Raw genomic sequence first — 20,608 nt, forward strand, 5'->3', positions numbered from 1 at the left:
TGTCAAACTTGCATATGCAGTTCTCCGTTCTCAGATTTGGGCTGCAATCAGCCCTTGGATGTTTTTATTAAGCGCCTTACCATCTCGATTCCCCCGCTTCACTGGCAAAGGGTAAGGATAATGGCTTTCTTGGATGACCTACTGATCAATAACTCACTGACCTGCAGATGGAAGTTCAAATCGTGCAATAATGACTGCGTCCTGAAGTGGCAATGGTGAAATCTGAATCCGATGCAGTCTATGTAAATCTCGGGATTCATCTTCAGGATGGACCAGGGAGCCAATATGTTGATAGTGGACAAGGATCGAGCCCTCTACTGCCATGCCAAATGCCTGTTTCACCAGATGGTGATCATTGGCAAGGACATCGTTGGTCGGGCAGGATGTGAGCCATGTTGGAGGTGGTACCAAGAGTCCTGTTCCACATGCATCTACTTGATTGGGACCTCTCGTCTTAGTAGTTACTAGTTCCCCAGGACAGAGGCAAGCATTTATCTATCTGTTGATCAACACCAGGGAGCATCTATCTGCCTTCGTTGATGAGTAACATTTTCAAGGTCCACTCTGAGGTTTGTCAAACCATTGTCGTCTCCACTGACAGTTTGTTGAAAATATGGCATAACATACATGGTTTCATCTATGTGTTCATATAACAAGAGTTCAGGATTGTGTCCTTACCATCATATTATTGCATGCCACCCAACCAGGTCATTGCATTTAAGGTTCGGTGGTATAGTTTACCATTCTTCTCATTGTCAAAATAAACCAAGTTTAAATAGTGAGTGGAATGTTGATGCTCCATATTTATGTACACTGCCTCAGTCAGATTTGTGTATTTATCTCACTGCAGTATTCCAAGTTTCTGAAATGCTTCGTGCTTTGTGGCGTTTCCTTTCAGCACACAGTGCCGAAGCTCTCTTACTGTTACTTTTGCTTCCTTTCACAGCATTGGCTGGTTAGAGATCTGCAAATACTGAATGTGCCAATATAATTTATACAAACTCAGTAAGGTGGCCTTGGCGGTTGCATGAACTTTAAGGTTGTGAGATCTGCAAACATGCACTGCTGGGGTACAAACCCTTTTTTTTACCGGATTGTAAACACATGTAATCTGACACCACCATTGTTTGGCGCAACTTTGGTCAATGGACTATGCTATGCCTATATGTTTAAGTTCATTGCAACGGTAACTTACAGTATTTTTTCTTATGTCGGGTGCGGACTGTGCTTGTTTTTGTCACGGAATTGTATACAGTGGGAAAAAAATATTTGAGACACCGTGCTAAAAATAATGTTGTGATACTCCGTATTTATAACGTTACTGCAGTGGTAAATATTTGCACTTTCAAACATTTCCCATCACCGATGTGTTCTGCTGCAAAAATGGCTACCTCAAGACTTTGCAGTGTACCACTTTTATCACCCCATATCTCTCCTCCCGTTCAGTCTTCTGTGGCACGGTTGAATCCAATTCCTCAGACGGCTAGGATGTTTACTCAGCTGCGAAAGGCTCAAGTTACAATTGTTACCACAGTGACTGGTGGTGCTGTGTGTGCAAAAATGTCTGGCAGAACATGTGGGCATGGAGTCTGCCCGCATGCACCAAAAGAGCTGGGCCACGGGCCTCTGCACAACACTCAACTAGGAATTGATGCACTTTGCCTTAATGGATGTCTGTTGAACAATGCATTAAGTATGAAATATAATTTTGTAATCTCAGTTGTACAATAGTACCTACCTTGAATACCAGCAATTATGAATCAATTTGTATTCTTATGTTTTTTCGGTAAAGTCACGTAGGTAAAACATTTAAATTAATAAAAGTAAAATAAAAATAAAATAAAAATCACGACGTTTCGGAGGCAACACAAGCTTCCGTCTTCAGGTGGAACCGTCAGCACGATTGCTGTATCAAGTTTTCAGGTGGAACCGTCACAGCACGATTGCTGTATCAAGTTGCTGTATCAAGTACTTGATACAGCAATCGTGCTGTGACGGTTCCACCTGAAGACGGAAGCTTGTGTTGCCTCCGAAACGTCGTGATTTTTATTTTATTTATATTTTACTTTTATTAATGTTTTACCTACGTGACTTTACCGAAAAAACCTAAGAATATTAATCCTTGCAGTCACGAAAGCTTCAAATCTAGAATCAATTTGTAATAAACTATCTTGATTTTAACAGGTAAGGCTCACTCAGCTGCACAGCCCTTTTTCAGAAGCGACGTGGTGTAAATAGCATTGCTTGGCCATCATCAGCCAGCAGCATAAAAGTGGTCGACTGTTATGATACTTGTGGCTGTGCTTGACAGATGTAAACCCTGTGAATTTATCCATCTTAATAAAGTGATTAATTTTTATACCCACAGAATTGGCCGTTGTAAGTGCTGCTCTAATTAGTTCTCAGGTCATGTTGACCAAAGACGGCATGAAATATAAATTAATCTGCTGGGTATTCCCGTATAGAGGTAATTTAATTTTGATAACCTTAGACCACATAAGCATTGTGCAGGCTGTACCCTGTAAACACAGTGCTAAACTAAATAATTAAATAACGAATTCCTTCAGTTGTTGTGACTAAGTGAATTTACTGAGAATTGTCACATGGGCAGCATGTAGAGAAACAAGCATGCAAGATTGTATCGCCTGTGCAGTTTCCCTGACCTTAATGGATGATAACAAACATTTTATTAAATGCCCTAAAGAAATAACATGTGTTATGTTTTTTCCATCACTCCTGCTGTTTATGTACATATTACAGTTCTGTTTTTACAAATGTTTAATTTCCATCGTCGTGGGGAATATGCCACTTTCGTGCTTTTATAAACACTTCCAGAATGTGCTGATTTAATGGAAAATAATTAACTTGGGTTGGGCTTTAAATATGCTAAAGATAAGATTTAAATCTGTTATAATAACAATAAATGGTGTATTTCAATATTGACTTGCGTTTATAGTGTATAGAGCAAATGCAGAAGTATGTTTTTTTGGTGGCAAATTGCATCGTAAAAAAAATGAAAAGGAAAGATGTGATTGGATTTGTAGACTTTAATAAATCATTCATTTTTAAAGGCATTGTTTTGTTTGCACATTAACCTTCACACATTCAAGCATGTGTTTATAACGCACATGCAATACTGCTGCTCAGTGATTTCATTATTGGAAAAGAGACATGTCACAGCTGCTTAGTAAAGGTTACGGATCGACCGACTAAGATGCAGTCCTTTTCCAGAATACTGAGCTTGTTCAACAACATTTTAGTGGACGAAACACTGACCAGTGTACCCTGTCATTAAAAACAAAAATCTTGATAAGCCCTATATGTTCATATTACAATTGACATGTCCTTTTTCACAGGAGGCAGTGTTCATTTGATTCCTTGTAAAGAAACGAGCAGTTTGATTATATTGTCCAACGGAGAAAATGTCAAGTATCTTTGTGGATTAAAACTGATTTTCTATTGACTTAGATTTACACGGTTGCATGCGCATCTAAAAATAAACTTGTGGTACCTTGAAAGCCATGGATCATGTGTTGAGAGAATGTTCCTTTTCATCTGATATTTGGTTAAAATGTGCCGATGTCACCAATAACAAGAATGGGCGAAATCACTCAAGTATTATATTTAGGTTATTTCGTCACTCCGTGAATCTGAATTGTTACGTTTACATGCTGCTTACTTCGGTGTCATATTCGTGAACAAATCACTTTTGAGCACTGTAACTAAAATGTTTTAAAAAATACAGTAAAATCTAAATGGACGGAAATTATTCTAAGACTACTGTAACTGCCATATGAGGCGTTTTGAGTATTTCACAATTCCTTGTGTAATGTTACATTGTCCACATTTGGTTGAAGGCCACACTTTTCTCCCCATAACTTGACAGGTTGGACACGTGATTCAGCCCTCAGATATCACTGTCAAGTGGGGTTTTGTAGTGACACATTATTACGAAAGAAACTCCAAACCTGCGTTCATCCTGAGTAACTGAGTCTTAGGTGATCGGCAGATATTTTACAACGGGCTGAAGATGTGTCCTCCTGTGAATGACATTGAAAGCAACTAAACCGGGAAAAAGTGACCTCATATTCCATAATATTTAGAGGGCCAGGCAGGCCCAGGCCTTTTTTGTGTCTCGGCATCTTTGAACAAGCATAGGGTCTAATTCATGCTAGGAAAATGGGTATCTTGTAAAAGTGTAGGATATGGCACACAAGCCCTTAATGAGGAGTGTGTCCTCTTCAATTGGATGTGTTATCTCAATTGGCTCTGTGGTTTCACAGGTGTTCTGCCTGGTCTTAATAAGTGCATGTATATTGAGAACATATCTCTATACAACATTAGCAAGCCTGGATTTTCTACAAGTAACCGTATTATTGCATAGCTGTTCTGTTTAATCGCATATTTTATCTGAACAAGTGTTGAGTCGGGCTGCCAGCTGGGTGGAGGGGTGCAGGGGGTGGGAAGAGGTGATGAAGAAGTGTTGATAGGTGGACTCTTAGCACCCTTCTCACCCCCCTGACCCCCCTGACCTCTCTTTTGTTCCATATGGCTTAATTGTCTTAGTCCAGGGGTCGGCAACCAAAATACGAAGAGACATTTGTTTCGAATTCGGTAACAAACTCAATATTTCAAGAGCCGCGATGCATGTCAATATGGAACGGTGGCCCTTGATGAATAACGTCATGAAAAAGTTCTTTGAGAGCCGCATTCTGCTCCACAGTCATATGTTTGCCAACTCTTGCGCATGGTAAATTGGACTCCCATGGTAAACTGGACTTCTAATGGTAAACTGGATTCTCATGGTCCGGGGGTCGGAAACCAAAACAACCAGAAGAGGTATTGTTTTAGAATTCGTTAAAAAAAAAACTCAATATTTCACGAGCCCGCAGTGCAGTCCTGCAGGTTGCCGACCCCTGTCTTCGTCTGATATGCTCGTGGATTCTTTTTTTTCGCTTGACTTGCAAGTTCCCCCTCTCAGGCTTTTACGAAAGACTTTTCTGACAGGTTAATTATTATAGCCATAAATCACAGGAACACTCTTTCCTCAAACATTTGCACCCATCATCATCACGATCCATGGGCAGACAGCCCGTTGGTGTCCTCTGCACGTTTCGTTATTTGTCTCCATTTGTCTCTGCCTTGTGCCAATATACTCGTAGCCATTGAAATATTCACCGGCATGTGATTGTATTGGGATTTGAAACAATTTAATTCCAGAATTAGTTATTTTTTGTCTTGTTTTGTGTCGTCTCCTATTTGTATTATGGGTCTTGCATTTTTTGTTGTTGTTCAGTCTCAGTTGTTTTGTAAGGGTAAAGTTATTTCAATATAACGTTTGCATATTGTTCATATGTACAGGATAATAATTGATCAGATTATCCTGTAAATGTATGATTTGATGCATCCATCGTGCATGTCCGAAATTATTTTCATTCATGAATCTATGAATTGTTATATACGATCTTAATATTAATTTTGTAGTGGACTATATGTTTAACCTGCGAGGCGCTTTATTTATAAAGCAAGATATGAATATTGTAACTTAAGTGATTGCACGTGTCTAACAATAATGGTAAATTGAGACCGCCAAGGCCAAAAGGCGGCGCAGGCCTTTCGGATGAATATCAAAATTAGATCAAGGCAGTGATAAGCTTTCCAGCATGTGGCGTCTCATGCTCGTGGTGCAGTGCATGTTTGGCGTAGTGCCCTGCACATATTTATTCTGCGAGCATCAACACAAACGTTTATATGCAAATACACACATGTTATGTTGCAACCTACGTTGTGTTAATTTAAAAAAACCCATACATGCAAATACTTGCCAAAATGCGAATCACTCCAAGTTGTTACATGCCCAAAAGCAAGCACAGGAAGAGATGTGATTCATGACTTCATCTTGTGTGCACGAAAACAAGAGAATGTAAACAAGTCTTGGAGTTGGGAGAGTAACTCAGATGAGGTAGGAAATAATTATTTATTTACAGTAGCTAATCCATGCTCTTGAAAATTGTGCAGTGTGTACGTGTGTGAAGGGTTGTTTAAAGGTTTTGTTGACAAAATGCTCAAAAAGTCGAATTGCCCCTAATGCTGTAGAGTATGTATATTTAAACTCCCACTTTTATGTTACTAATCATTAATAGACCGATTACTTTCATGTTAGGAGTGGCTTAAGTTGAAGAAATTAATGAATGCGAGCTTTTCCTTACCTCGATTTTTTTCCTTATAAAAAAACTTTGACTGCCCTTTCTCAAATTTTTTTATTATACCAGATGTGTGCTGCTGTGATTTCCTATTCACATTCTGTTGTGTTTTTTTTTATATGAGTCACAAAATGTAGTCATTACGTTGTTAGTCATCGCTGTTTTATTTATTATTTCACAGTGCACAAATCACATTGCCCCTGCCAACATAAAACGCCTAAATTTATATGCATACTGTACGACATTTATTTTGTTTATCATGTTGCAATTCGGCCTTTTTGTAGTTGTGTCTTCTGGCAGTCTGCCAACAGTTATATTTTTGTATACTAACCCAAACATACATTTCTTCCAGTGAACCTAAATTTGGTCAACGCAGGGTTTCTGTTTCGTTAAAGCATCACTGCAAGCTTAACGAAATGCCTCCACTTCCCTGCCCAGGATTTGGTTGAAGTGACCCGTATAAGGGCATAACACGTCCAGCCAATCCTCAAAGTTCTGAGGCTCTTGTGGATTAATCATAAAAAATAATCTCTAATCTCTTTGATGGGTGGATGAATGTGCTTGTTAGGACTGGCTTTGCACGTCCCAATGAATAGACCTCTTGTTCACTAAACTGTGAGGGCCTCTGCCTAATTTATTTTAAGCACTTTTATCAAATAAGCACTGTCAGTCATGAGGAAAATAAGATTGTAATAATATCTGATACCAAAATTGATACGTACTATTAATTGTTTAAAACTTAGGACAATTTATGCTGAATATTTCAGGAAAACCATGGCCTATTGGCCTGTAGACTTAATAGAAAATCTGCGTTCGCAACGGACTGTTTCCACATTATATAGGCAAGTCATATATAGAGTTGTATAAAGTCGTAAAATTAAGATGAGTATCACTAAGATTGGTTGCTCATTTATGTCTGCGACGGAGTTACTGCCGTGACCATCACAAACGCCATTTTGTTTTTATGCTGTTTGTCAAACTAATGTTTAAAGAAACCAAGACTATATGAGCATATTGGCGCGTGTGCTGTCTTTATCCTTGAAATGTATTTTGAAATGTGATTGTATTAATCCACGAAACACTGTTAATGCGTTAAAACATTTGTTTAGTGGTCCATATTTACTTTACAAACGTTTCTGTTAACTTTACTTAAGTCAATGATGTTGTCACTCTCAGTAATTAAATGGGAAATTATTGGAAAATGTTGAGTTTACAACGGACCTTTTTTGCATTGTATAAAAATTCATGGAGAGTTGTATAAAGTCATAAACTTGCTATTTTAAAAAGTCCATATAACCTCACTGGATGTGGAATAATTCATGTGAACGTAGTACTGGCATTCTGATTTATGTAATGCCACGGGTCACCTAATCTAACATTTGTGACATTTGGTGGGGTTGTTGCTGGTACTTAACCGTTTATTTTAATTAGTTATTAATTTGTGTTTAGTTATGCATTGTCTTATTGCCTGGTGCTGAAGGTTGGCTTACCTGACATGATTAAAATATATATCAAGGGCACTCATCAGAATATGCTTTAATTGATGTTCAAGTTAAGAATGTGAACGTTAAAAAAATGGCAAAAACTCCTTTGTCCCCATACTTAATGAGCATTTAGTTGCGCTAATCTCTGTTAGTGGCCTCAGAGTCGATGGTTGAAATTCACATTCCTTTGTTTGGGACCAAGTGTCTCCATAGAAGAACCACTTTTGACTTGTCACAAAGTGGCTTCAAAATTACGAAAGGTGGTAACTGAACAATTTTGGAGCATTTTAGTTATGACAGGACTGTACTTACTTGTGAAGCCCTCACTCACTTTGTACATGTAGAGTGTAGTTTATACAAGTAAGTGTAATAACGCATTGATTCAATAACATTGAGTTTTAAGCTAATACTCTTTGGTTCTTTCGGTAAAGCCACGTAGGTATAAAATAAAATAAATCACGACGTTTCGGGCGCAACACAAGCGTCCGTCATCAGGTGGGAAAGCATGGTCTGCTGCTGATGAGGCAGACTGTTTTAGAAGGTTTGAAATGGGTGTAGCTCAAGGGTCATTAAGAAGTGGCCGGGGCTAGTGATGTTAATGTGAGAAATCGGCATGTAAGATAGGAGGAGAGCGGCCTCCTCGACGAGGGCACGGAAGTGGCTATGTTAATGTGAGAGATTAGCTAATGGTAGATGCATCAAATCGCATGTGTAAGAATCATCATTTTTCTTTATTCATCTTATTAACCTGACACCTGTAGCCACTAGTTTCCGTTATATTCACAAAACAATCAATTCTAATTTCCAGGGGTAGAGGTGAATGGTTTCACTTCTTGTGGCTGATGACATGCTGCAGTTTCATGTTGGTACTTAAAGTGGGGTTGTTATCATTAGTATTTTCTAAGTCCACGTGCTTTAATATGTATATTAGACTTACATTAAGTGTTTGTTACAGCCTCTGGAGACTGTGGTGATTTGCACTTCTGCATTTTCCACTGCTCTTATTTTTCTCCTTGAAAGTTTACAAATTATGAGCTTTGAACAGAGCACACAACCACATCTTTAAACCCAGCCACCACGGTAGGTTTTGGGGGAGGGATAATTGCACATGCCTTCATGATGTCATACGAGTAGATTAATTTAAAAGGGGGGCATGTTTTGGACGTGCAGAGGAGAGGACCACTTGTCTGTGCAGTTCGTGTGGTTTCCCTTGAGGCTAGCAGATGCTTGCAACTTTGAAATCAAGTTCTCGTGTAAACGCGTTTTAAAAATTTATGTACACCACAATGTCAGTTAAATGGGAGCGGGGGAGATGGATGGGGCTTTAACAATGCGTCACAACCGTCACAACTTGTAAACACAGCTTTACAATTGAGACGTAAACGTTTAATAGGAAATTTATTATAAAAGTGCCGTTTAAAAGTTGTTTATACCTGTGTCTGTGCACCACACAAAATATGAAGGTAAAAATGTCGCCTTCATTCTAGACTGCTATACGGTAATTGTATAGCTGGTTTTAGATTTCTGATGGATTGTTCATTCACACTTAACTCTTAGGATTAATAAGTTATGTCAGTCTTGCTGGACAAACACATAATCACAAGCCCAGTCTCGTACAGCCTTCATATTTTGACTTCTCTTCGGAAGAAGAGGCAGTGTTGTATGAAAGGTAGCATTCTTTGTTTTCGTATACAGTATTGTTCATGCTTATGTATAGGTGTAGGTGTGCAGCAAACTCTTAATAGCAATTATTGTACGTGCATATCAACGTTGAGTTCAACTCTGCAAGGTATTTGCTAGTCTGGTGATAAATATTTATATCACTGTTTCCATTTACTTGGTAAAAAGTAATCTTCGAGGCATGGCATGCTGCTGCTAACATGACAAATGCATAGTATGAGTATCAAATTACTCCTTTATGCTAAATGACTTGGCACTTTTTCTCTCGCAGTGATTACTGTTTTCAGTTGTGTAATACATATCCACATCTCAATCTCTTGTGTTGAAAGTCCAGCACGAGCAATAAAGACAATTACACGCACTTTTGACGTCTGGAAATTTGGAATGTTTTTTTACTTTTCCTTAATTCTCTAACACGTTATGACCACATCTGGGTCGTACAATTAAAGGATGAGTGGCCAGACTGTCTTGAAGGATTGAAAACCATTTCAAAATGATGGTTGGTGAGATTTTCCAAACTCATTATTACCTGGAAGTAAAAAAAAAGTACTGAAAAATATTTTCATTGTGCATGACACTAAACATATTTTCAATGACAATGAAGCAGTCTCCGTGTTACTACCGCAAACAGTTGCTGTTATTGAACAGTAAACACCAATATAAATATGCTTGGTTCTTTCGATAAAGTCACGTAGAAGGGAAAAACAATAAAATAATAAAAATAAAACAATACAATGCTCACGACGTTTCGATTGCAACACACGCAGTCATCATCAGGTTTGAAAACCACACGTGACTTTACCGAAATAACCAATAACATGAATCCCTGCTGTCACGAAAGCTTTAAATCGAAAACAAAATAAATGTTTACCATTTTTTGGTAAATCAAGAGATAGGTGCAATCGTGTGCTTTGTGGACATTTTCTAGGGATGACTGGGCACATGCAAACGTTCAGTACGTCAATTCTAGATTTGAAGCTTTCGCGACTGCAAGCATTCATACTCTTAGTTTTTTTCGGTAAAGTCACGAAGCTTGTGTTGCCTCCGAAACGTCGTGATTTATTATTTGATTTCTATTATTTCTTCTATTATTTTTATTATTTATCTTTTAATAAGTTGCATTATTTATTTGTTACCTACGTGACTTTACCGAAAAATCTAACAGTACAATTGAAACTGGGCTCTGCCAGTTCAGTACTGAGTTGTGGCCTAGCTGTGGCCAATTCCATGATGGCCTCTGTATCCCCATTCCAATAGCCATGAGGTTGCATCGGTGGCCCTGGCCCCTTCCGCTCTGTCCCCTCACCCCCACCTCTCCCTAGTCGACCATTTGCAGATGCGTAGAGCAGCAGGTCTGTAAGTGATTTTAAACATTTTTGAGGATAGGAGAGTCTCAAATTTAAAAACAATCTAGAGTTTTACTCTTAAACATTCCACCATGTATTTATAACATTTAACAAAGCCATTTTGATTTAAAGCTTTCGTGACTGCAGGGATTCATATTCTTGGTTCTTGCTTGTGTTGCAGTCGAAACGTGAGAATTTTATTGTTTTTATATCTTTATTATTTTATTATTTCCCTTCTACGTGACTTTACCGAAAGAACCAAGAATATAAAGCCATTGAAGTTGAACCAACTGGATGCCGTGACGCTCCGTCCCGCCTCTGCGCTGAACCTGTGACATCACGACTAATTCTGTGTTCGTCTCGGCTCTGAACATGCATCACCGATCAGGCAGAGAGCGCTGCGCCCAGAAATTTGAGCGTCCATGGGATTTATTCGACCAGGCTGGGTTGCGTTGCAACACAAGCTCTTGAAACCAGCCAGGTGCGAGAATCGTTCCACTGCAGTTCCCACTGGCCGTGGAAACGGTGCGAAAGTGGATAAAGCCGAAATCCACTTTTATTCCCATTTCCTGTTTAGTATTTACTTACAAATGGTGAAAATCTTATTATCTTCACAAGTTATCACCTTGCAGGATGTTATGTCTCCGGAAACATGTTGGGGGTGGGAACAGTGTTTTGCATGTACTGTAGAACCAGACAGGCCAGTACACCAGTGTTGTGAAAGGCAATAAATTAAAGCTTGTTGCGTGTCATATTCTCTTTTTGTCCTCTTCCGTGATTAACCTGATACTCCACCCTAACGCACCATTATTAAACTAAACCCCCCTACCTTTCCATCGTTTAAATTATTTCACTTTGCCCTCTCGGTCTGGGGACTCAAAACGATGTTTTTTTCTTTCTAAAATGTACCTGAGTAATCCTCAAGTGAGACTGCACTCTGTGCCTCGGCAATGAGCCAGTCTAACCTAAATAATGTAGGGCACAATTGTCTAACAATACCTGTTTGCCATTTTTTTCCCACCAGCCCCCCCCTCCCTCTTGTTCCAACTGCATCGCCAATTGCTGATCTGTCGATTGTTATGACATTTCCCTTGCTGTAATTGTTCTACAGTGTGTATTGTCCCTCGACTTTGCGTGATAATCATTGTTCAGGATAGTTGTGTGTAATTGGAAATATATGAGGGTCAAAGAGCCATATGATGGCCCTCTCGTGATATGTGTAAGTAGAGCATGTGTTTTATTTGAGAGGGCATGTTATGAAAACACCCTTTTCATCATCTCAAACGCACCTACGCACAGCTGAACCCGTACCACATGAATATGAACATATTATAAACAGACATGAAGATATAAAAATAGTTGTTAAAAACTTTTAAAAAGTCAAATGTTTTAAAATTTGCATGAAAGAAACTTGTACTTTTAAAGGTGCGTTTAATCAATTTTAAAATGTTAGGTGTTTAAGACATATTAGAAAAGCATATTTAAACAACAAAAAGTTCACGCAACTTCCTTATTGCACAATGATACAGATCATCTTTATTAAACAGGTGAAATACAATCAATAACAAATCTCTTGCGAGGAAGACCAAGTAGAAACAAATCTGTAACAACCAACACAGAAACGTATGTGGTGTCTACAGGATGAGAAGACAAAATATATCAATATGATTAGTTTATACAATGGGTCCGTATTTCCTTACGTGAAAGCTTTCATTGGGCTAAGTTTAATCACTAATATGTTGGTGTACTCATAAACGTAGCTCGTGGCACACTTGTACAACTGTCTTATTATAACAATGGTCAGACCTCTTAGTGGCATGCAAATCTATCGGCCACACGTATCAACATAATATGACTCGCGCGTTATTTTACACAAACACCATAGTAAAGTTAGGTGGTGGAAGTTTACATTCCAAGAAACACCAGCCTTCATCAATCAGCATTCACCAATGAGTGGAGATCATCGATCACATTTATTGCTCATTGTACGACATTACAAGAGGCGTTTAAACATTATCGAGTATGTAGTTAGCTTTGGCAGATTTGTACAGTTCGTTAAAAAAACCTTATACAGTACCTCTTTGACCTATTGGCGTATTGAGTCTGAGCGCACACTCGAATTTACTTTCCAGGAGCCTGAAACGAAGCTAACGATGCCATGTTTGGCTTCCGTCTTGACTTTATGAAATTCCTCCATGGTGGCGGAGAGGAGAGTGAGTGCAGGATTTTGATGGGAGTAAAAACGCTACGTGTCGATGCTGGTGGTGGTGGGGGGGTTCAGCGAATGGGGAGGTAGGAAGCCCTGTGGCTCTGTAGAGGATGGGTGTGGGTCGCTTTGGGGGGGGGGGTTGACCTTGGATTCTGGGCTGGCTTGCAGAGCACACAAGTGCCTGATAAACAAAGCCACGGTGTTTACACAGCTTCGGGTTTTTCCATTGCCCCCACCTTCGTGCTGTGTGGGTCACCTGCTTGCCTGATGGCAGTTAAGCTTTATGTACCGTATCTCTGCCGCATCTGTGGATTGTGTGCGCGTCAGCGTGTCCTGTGTGCTTATGTGTGTATACTGTCCAGTGTCGCATGGGATACCCGATTCGTTCAAGACGCTGACAATGCTTCAAATGTTTTTGTAATCGCAAAAAAATAACGTGCACTTTGCCGTACATGTTTTTATTTACTTTTAAAGTCTGCCTGTAAAGTTTCAGTATTATCTCCTTATATGCATGGGTGTTCTCCAAGGGACTGGTTTCCTCCCATAGGAAAATAAATGCTCAAAGGAATTGGCATCAATCACATCGCTAGCACGACCATACTATCAAAGTAAGAGAAAACCCAGAGAATCTATAATTGGTTAAATAATGAAATATATGCATTATAAACTTTCCTAAATAATTACAATTTTGAGTGGAGGTATGCTATTTATACAACTTATCATCAAAGTGCGATTACACCGTTTATGATTGCGAGTTTGAATTTAAATTCTGAAATTTTGCCTCCAGCTTGTGTAAACATACGATGTGTTGGAATTTATTAAGCAGCAAATGTTACTTGCCATGTTTAAAGCCTCTCATGCTACATGTCGTTTAGTCTTTCACAATTGTTTACGTGTTTTTGCCTTCATGTTTTATGGGGGGGGGAAATAACCTGCATTTTTTATAAGTACATAAAGTGCTTCTGACAATGCACTAAGCAAATGGTATCACCTATTCGTTGTTTTTTTTGCAGAGGTTTAAAACAAGCATCAACGTTTATAGCTGCAGCTGAAAGGGCGAAACTTTAACTAGGCCTAATTGCATGACAAGATGACGAGGACAAAGTTTGATATTGTGGTATCAATCCTATCCTGTAATCATTGACATTTTGGGTTATTTTTATTTTAAAACTCAGCATTCTCAAGCGGATTGAGAAACTTACGAGCATCAGCATGCTATAAACTTGTTCTGCACAATGGTGCTTTCAGCGCCTGCTATCTCACAGTAACATATTTATCATCTTGCAGCTCGATGTTTTGACCCGCTGGTCTGTGGCTGGATAACAGGCCTCAAATGGTATTATCTACAGCTTCAGTTTCTGCTGACTGACAGGACAACACCGTGATTTGCCCTCATTTGTGTACCCACAGGATGTGGATTACAACTGTCCTGCTAAAATACGTAAACATATTGGGAGTGGAGATTGAGCGAAGTAATTTTGCTCGACAAATAGCTACCTGCTGTGTATGCACAGGGCTTGTATTTTAGATAACAATTGCAATCTGAGTTTGCTTCAGTAATCTACAACCCCATGGTAAGGTTTGAAGAAGTCTTTGTTACTCCTATTATGCTTTTCTGACTGACCAGAACTGCCCTTTGTCCCCCAGGTGGTGCTCACCAATCAGATTACAACGCGGTTCAAAGGTCGATCTGGCTCTCATGCAGTGAATGAAGGTAAAACACGTAAAGAAAATAAAGGCAACGTGAAACCCTCCTGATTATATTATTAAACGCAGAGTCATTTAATTCACCCGCAGTGCATATATTTGTTTCCATTTGCTTGCCAAGTGAATGTTTTGTGTTGTTTTCACGGGGACCCGAGGAGGTTTTTGCGTCACAGTTGGGTTTCCTGCAGGGGCTCGGAAGGGTTTTCTCTGGCACTTGCTTGCGTTTCCGACTATTATCCCCTCACACGCGAACTTTCAGCTACGGGAAGCGTGCTGGTTTGCGCTTGGCATTTCCCAAATGTACACGCAGGCAACACGGATGCACTGAAACAGTGAAACCAACGCAAGCACTCAATTCAAACAGACTTGTGACTATACATGTACTGTATACACATTCATGCTGACACCCTTTAAAATTGGAAATGCTGACATTGCATGTATAGTTTCTAAAAATAACTACAAGCTAAAGGCATATGGTATTTGTACATATAATTATATTTAGAAAAATATTTCTAAATACACTCAGAAAAGTCACAGTGACTGTGGTAATAAGGTGAGGCAACACGTGTCAGAATAAAATGAAGCGGCAAATGTGTGCGTGTACATTCAAGGGGGTTTGGGGCCGTGGTGGCGAGATGTTAACTACCTCGCCTGGTATACAGGTGGTTGTGGGTTCGATCCCGACCCTGACGCCTGTATATTTGGAGTTTGCGTGTTCTCCCCGTGGTCGCGTGGAGTTTTATCCGGGTCCTCCGGTTTTTCCCTTCACATTCAGAAACATGCTTTTAGAGTATTTGGATGTCATAAATTTCAACGTGATAAGACACTTTTGTTGAGCTATCATTTGTGGCCAGATGGATTCTGAAAAAGAGCTTTTTAGCTCAGTGGGCCTTACCTGGTAAGATAAAACATAATTTTAAGAGTTTAGTTTGGGTTGGAGGTCTTTGAGACCTCAAGTTTCCTTTGCTCTGGTGACTAGGGTGGCAATGTATGCCCATATGGTCATGTGCAGTTGGATGAAATAACATTACGAAAAATCATACATATTTTTTGAGCTTAGACACTGTACAACTACATTTCACTGGTCTGGCCAGCTAATGTACCTCGTGAGCCAACCAGGCAGTCAAAATGTATTGTCTTCTTCCCCCGGTCAAAAATACGCATGATGCCAATTACAGTTGAACACAATTTGATGGATTTAAGTAAAATGCGTTAATCTCACTTGTGAATGTGCACGTCAATCATATAGCTGCGGTTACCTCTGTCGGGATGCATCGCAGCCTGCGTTTTGGGCCACACACTGTTGGTTACTGCAGGGTTTGACCCACAATCTTTGACCAAAGGGCCTGTTGACTCACGGAGCAGACACAATATGGAGGGGCAGCCCCAAAACAAACACTCTGGCACAACTGACGATAACGAGCGCCTTCAATGTAGTTGGTTCAGATTGTGTATTCGCACCTGTGTTATAAACTTTGCTTGTTAAGTTGTTTACCAAATGCCCAAAGATATCTAATACGAACTTGTTTGAACTGAACTAAGCCCTTGCCTAAAACATCAATGTATTTCACGGGAAGAAACCTCTCTTTCCACAGTGACAAAGGGAATTAGCCGAGAAAAACCCCTTCGTCTATTTGATTTGTCACTGTGTGACATTTGCATAGTCTGGGCTGCGGGCTGTCAACAAAGACAAATCCAACGTGGGAATGAACCACGAAACAAAAAGAATATGAATCCTGTATATTATCATGCCCCAGAGGCAGTCCTGTATTTCACGGAGATGCAAGCAACCATCTATGACACGTAACATGGCGTCTTGTCCGTGTAGCTGGCGAGAAGGAGATGTCTGGCGACGGCTATGTGACTGCAGCCCTGGGCAACACGTGGAGTCACTGTGTGAACACTCGACTCATCCTGCAATACCTGGACGCGCGGCGCAGGCAGGTGATGACAACCGTGACGTCGCAGGCCTTCCTAGCCGCTGTGTGTCAAACGTCTTGTGAACACCAAAACATGAAATCGAACACAAAGTATTCAATGAAGAAAGTGAAACGGCCTCACTGTGTAATGGGGTGCAGCGAAAACTGTTATGGAGTACAGCACACTTGCCAACTCTAAGCCAATGTGTAATCTTAAAAAACTAGCCAACCCTAAGACTAACCACACTAGCCAACCAGCCCCTACCACTCACCATATCTCTGGCCCTAACCTGAATCCTGGTATCACCTCATCACCTCACTTTTCACTTTTGGTGTTCACCTTCCATCTATTATTCTGCATTAAATACTGTCCATGTGTTTATTATGTACATAACCAGAGGGCATAATTAATTATTGTAAATCTCAAGAGATGTTTATTCATAACTCAGAATGAGGAGTTAGGGTTTTGCATAGTCATACCTTATTTTAACAATATTAAACAGCTCATTGGATCATCATGTTCTAGTTCTTGCAGCTTTGCCCAACCCCTACATCCCATTCAATTGGTTTATTGCATCACCTCCACTGCGGGCATATAACACCACGTCTTATTATAATATAGTAATAATACATATTAATGACACACACACGTATTTAAAGCCACTGCTGAACTAATGTATTTTATCTAGTATGCTTGAGCATACATACATTTTTAATGGTAATTATTGTCAAAGAGAAAAACATGTTTTTTTTAATTATTTGGTGATGCTGCATTGGCAGTGGTGCACAAATACAATTAACGTACCTATTGTTAGTAGTATATATACTAGTATACGACATTAGGTCATCGACTCCTTTGATACCGTAATAAATTAATTTAACGGTGATATATTGCATATGCCATGAATAGTATGTTTCCAGCATCATATTTCATTAAAATGTTAATCAAATTACATATTACCATTTGGATTTCTTGAAACCTGGGCATAAAGCTTAGGGTTAGTGATGTTATTGTGCATATGGCTGCTGTGTGCATACATCTTCACAGCGCGTTTTCTGAAGCAGAATTAAGTAGCATTCACTACTGGGCGAAACAGTTCTTATGCAGCTTACATGGCTGCCTTTTTAAAAAAACATTTTCCAATAAAAAATAGTCTCCTTTAATAACAAGACATCCTGAGCTGGCTTCTGCAGTCTCAGCTGATGTGGATCAGGCTTGCTGTGTGATTGTTATTGTTTTTACTGACTAAAAGGAGAGACTTTCAGACAGAAAAACATTTTTCCACTCTTCTCACTCCTTGCCCCCCTCAAGGCTGACAACTGAATAAACACACTGATGAGAACCACCTGTGTTGCTGGTAGGCATGGGTGCAACATCTTCCAGTGTTACATTGGTGAAATATATGTCTTTTAAAAGCATTTGTGAAGCCCACTGGGGTGATAGTCGCACAGTCGTAAGGGTATTGTTTATGACGAAAAGTAAAACTACTGTAGCCACCTTTTAAAGGTAAAGCAGAATCGATGCAGGATTTCATGGCCTTGCTTCATTCACAGTTTTTTCAAGAAACAAGTCACATGACCAAAGCTAATTCATGTATTGAATTTGTGACTCATTGTACCTGGCTTGGGCACGAGTCATTCCTGAATATATTTCAAGCAACGCTGTGGTACGGGGGTGCACTGATGGCCAGCTTAACATTTTTGCGAATGAAAAATATTTCCGCAAATATTTGCACGTAAAGATCCAATCAAAATTCACGTTTTCTGTCATGGTGCAATGTGGCACAAGGATGCTGACACACGTCCAAAAATGGTGCCCCTAAGGAGAGGGGTCTGTGGTATAAATACAGCGGAGAGGGGACAATGTTTCACAGGTTGATGGTCTGTGTTGACACATCACGGGATTAGGGAAAAATGGAGTAAAATAATGATTACAAGTGTGAGTGCGGGGCATGGTTAGAGGGTGTTGTACGGATGTCCCAGGCAACGTAGGAAAGTGCAGCCACCACCAATGGTATTCATGTTCTGACTCTCTTAATCAGTGTGTCCTTAACGGCGGTAGTGTTTTAGTTGTTTCCGGGCAATTGTTGAATTAAGTTAAATTGTGTGCATACTGTACACACGTTTCACTTTTGGTAACCTGAGAAATTTATATTTTTTGGAAGGGTAATGTTTCTGCATATAAATGAACATAGGCTTGTGTTACATTGCGCGCAAGAGTTGGTATACTTCCAGCAATTTATGGACCATGATAGACTCCATTGTATACATTACTGCTAATTCGACGTGCAAAATGTACATTCGTAACAAGGGAAGACGGCAATAAAGCAATACAGCGCTTAGATAACCTTATCAAACAAGGTAATGGGTAACAGCCTTGACTTGTATACAAGACTTTGTCACCCTATACCCCCTCGCAACGCGCACACCGCGCTCGCAAGAGAAGAACGTGGGTGACTTTCGGCCATCCCTTTTTATTAACGGAGAGAAATAATGCCGTGGACACGTTGCGTAATCACCGAATAATACTAAAAGCAACCTGCCATCTGCGGGCACACGCGAGCGGAGAGGCGGGTTTATTCTCCCGAATGGGCCCGGCTCCAGAGCTCGGCCGTTGAGAGCAGTTGGGCCGCCTGGAGCCACATGGGCTCAACAACAATGGGTTGCTTCCCCATCCCCCTCCTAACCAGCCTCCACCACCACCCCCCCATCCGCAGGTCTCCACCCACACGTGGGTTTTTTTATCCACTTTCCCGCCAATTTCCAGCTCCGGCTCGTGTGAATTTTGACCCCCCGATTGTCAGTTATCCTTGACCCAGAATTTGCATGAATTCTCAAAGGCTGTCAACTTCAAAACATCTCCCGGTTTTGTTTGAGAGCAGATGAGCAAGTAGGTATTATTCGTGCCGGTAATCATTTTAAAACAACTGGAAATGTAACACCCGTTATTAGTTACAATGAATAGCCGATTACAGTTGTTTGAAGAGTATTAAGTGTTAATGCAATTATCTTTTTGCCTATGTACGTGTCTGTGTTTGTGATAAAAACAAGACATTGTTAGCCCATATTCTTAGGTTTTTTCGGTAAAGTCACGTAGGTAAAACATCAAAATTAATGAAAATAAAAACAAAAATCACGACGTTTCGGAGGCAACACAAGTCTCCGTCATCACTTGATGCAGCTAATTCGGCTGTGACGGTCCCACCTGATGACGGAGACTTGTGTTGCCTCCGAAACGTCGTGATTTTTGTTTTTATTTTATTTTATTTTCATTAATTTTGATGTTTTACCTACGTGACTTTACCGAAAAAACCTAAGAATATGATTCCTTGCAGTCACGAAAGCTTCAAATCTAGAATTGTTAGCCCAATAGATGCTTTTGCAGTCTGGTATGGGGAAGAAGAAAAAAAACCATATCCACGCGATGACATGGAACACACAAGTGATAGCAAGCTTAGTGAAAAGGTTGTGGTGTTAAAACATTTGAGTGTTTCTTATTGCATTAAATCAACATTCATAGCTCAACTCATACAGCTCTCAGGCTGTGAACGTTGACACATTTAGAAACAGCCCCTGCGTGTTTGCCAGGGCGACCACACGCAATGTTTCCTGCCCAAGGACACACAGCGGGGGGTGATGAACCACCCTCTATAGCTTCACTCATGACTACTGGCACCATTCTCTACCCCCTCCCCCGTGACATGAATTGGGAGCCAAACATCCCATGCTACCCCTGTCTTGGGAATTCAGCATTGACCGCAGTAGAGCGCTAAGTTTAATACCTTTCCAAAAAATACTATTACTTTGCTTTCAAAAAGCTTTTTTTAAACTCCCTGTTCCAATCTAATATGCACCATGAATAGCAGTCCAGTTGCTTCATGAAGATTGTGCTTTACGTGGGATTAACACTGCATATTTATTTTTCTTCCATACCAATGCAATTCAGTATCCTATTGCAGTGTAGTATTTACTCTCAGAATATCTGAGGTTAAAATTACGTACGTAATATTTTTTTTTATTTTCGTAATTGACCATAAATCTTTTTGGTTTGTTACGTATG

The 20,608-nt window shown here is 39.9% G+C and overlaps 1 protein-coding gene and 1 long non-coding RNA gene across 6 annotated transcripts in view; one reads left to right on the plus strand and one right to left on the minus strand.

Annotated features, from left to right (window-relative positions):
• RAD51B (RAD51 paralog B) overlaps positions 1-20,608 on the plus strand; it is a 70,914-nt gene that overhangs the window by 37,232 nt on the left and 13,074 nt on the right. For all 5 annotated transcript variants that reach the window (XM_078596066.1, XM_078596068.1, XM_078596070.1 and 2 more), the window contains 2 exons: positions 14,570-14,636; positions 16,458-16,573. In XM_078596066.1, the coding sequence (XP_078452192.1) occupies positions 14,570-14,636; positions 16,458-16,573 (183 nt within the window). The remainder of the gene's footprint in view (positions 1-14,569; positions 14,637-16,457; positions 16,574-20,608) is intronic.
• On the minus strand, positions 12,227-12,923 carry LOC144719832 (uncharacterized). The gene is made up of 2 exons (XR_013585670.1): positions 12,791-12,923; positions 12,227-12,347 (listed from the first exon to the last, which is right to left on the minus strand). It is a non-coding gene; the product is annotated as an uncharacterized LOC144719832 (long non-coding RNA).

Source organism: Lampetra planeri, chromosome 7 (genome assembly GCF_965212315.1).
Source record: "Lampetra planeri chromosome 7, kcLamPlan1.2.h2, whole genome shotgun sequence".
Taxonomy (NCBI): domain Eukaryota; kingdom Metazoa; phylum Chordata; class Hyperoartia; order Petromyzontiformes; family Petromyzontidae; genus Lampetra; species Lampetra planeri.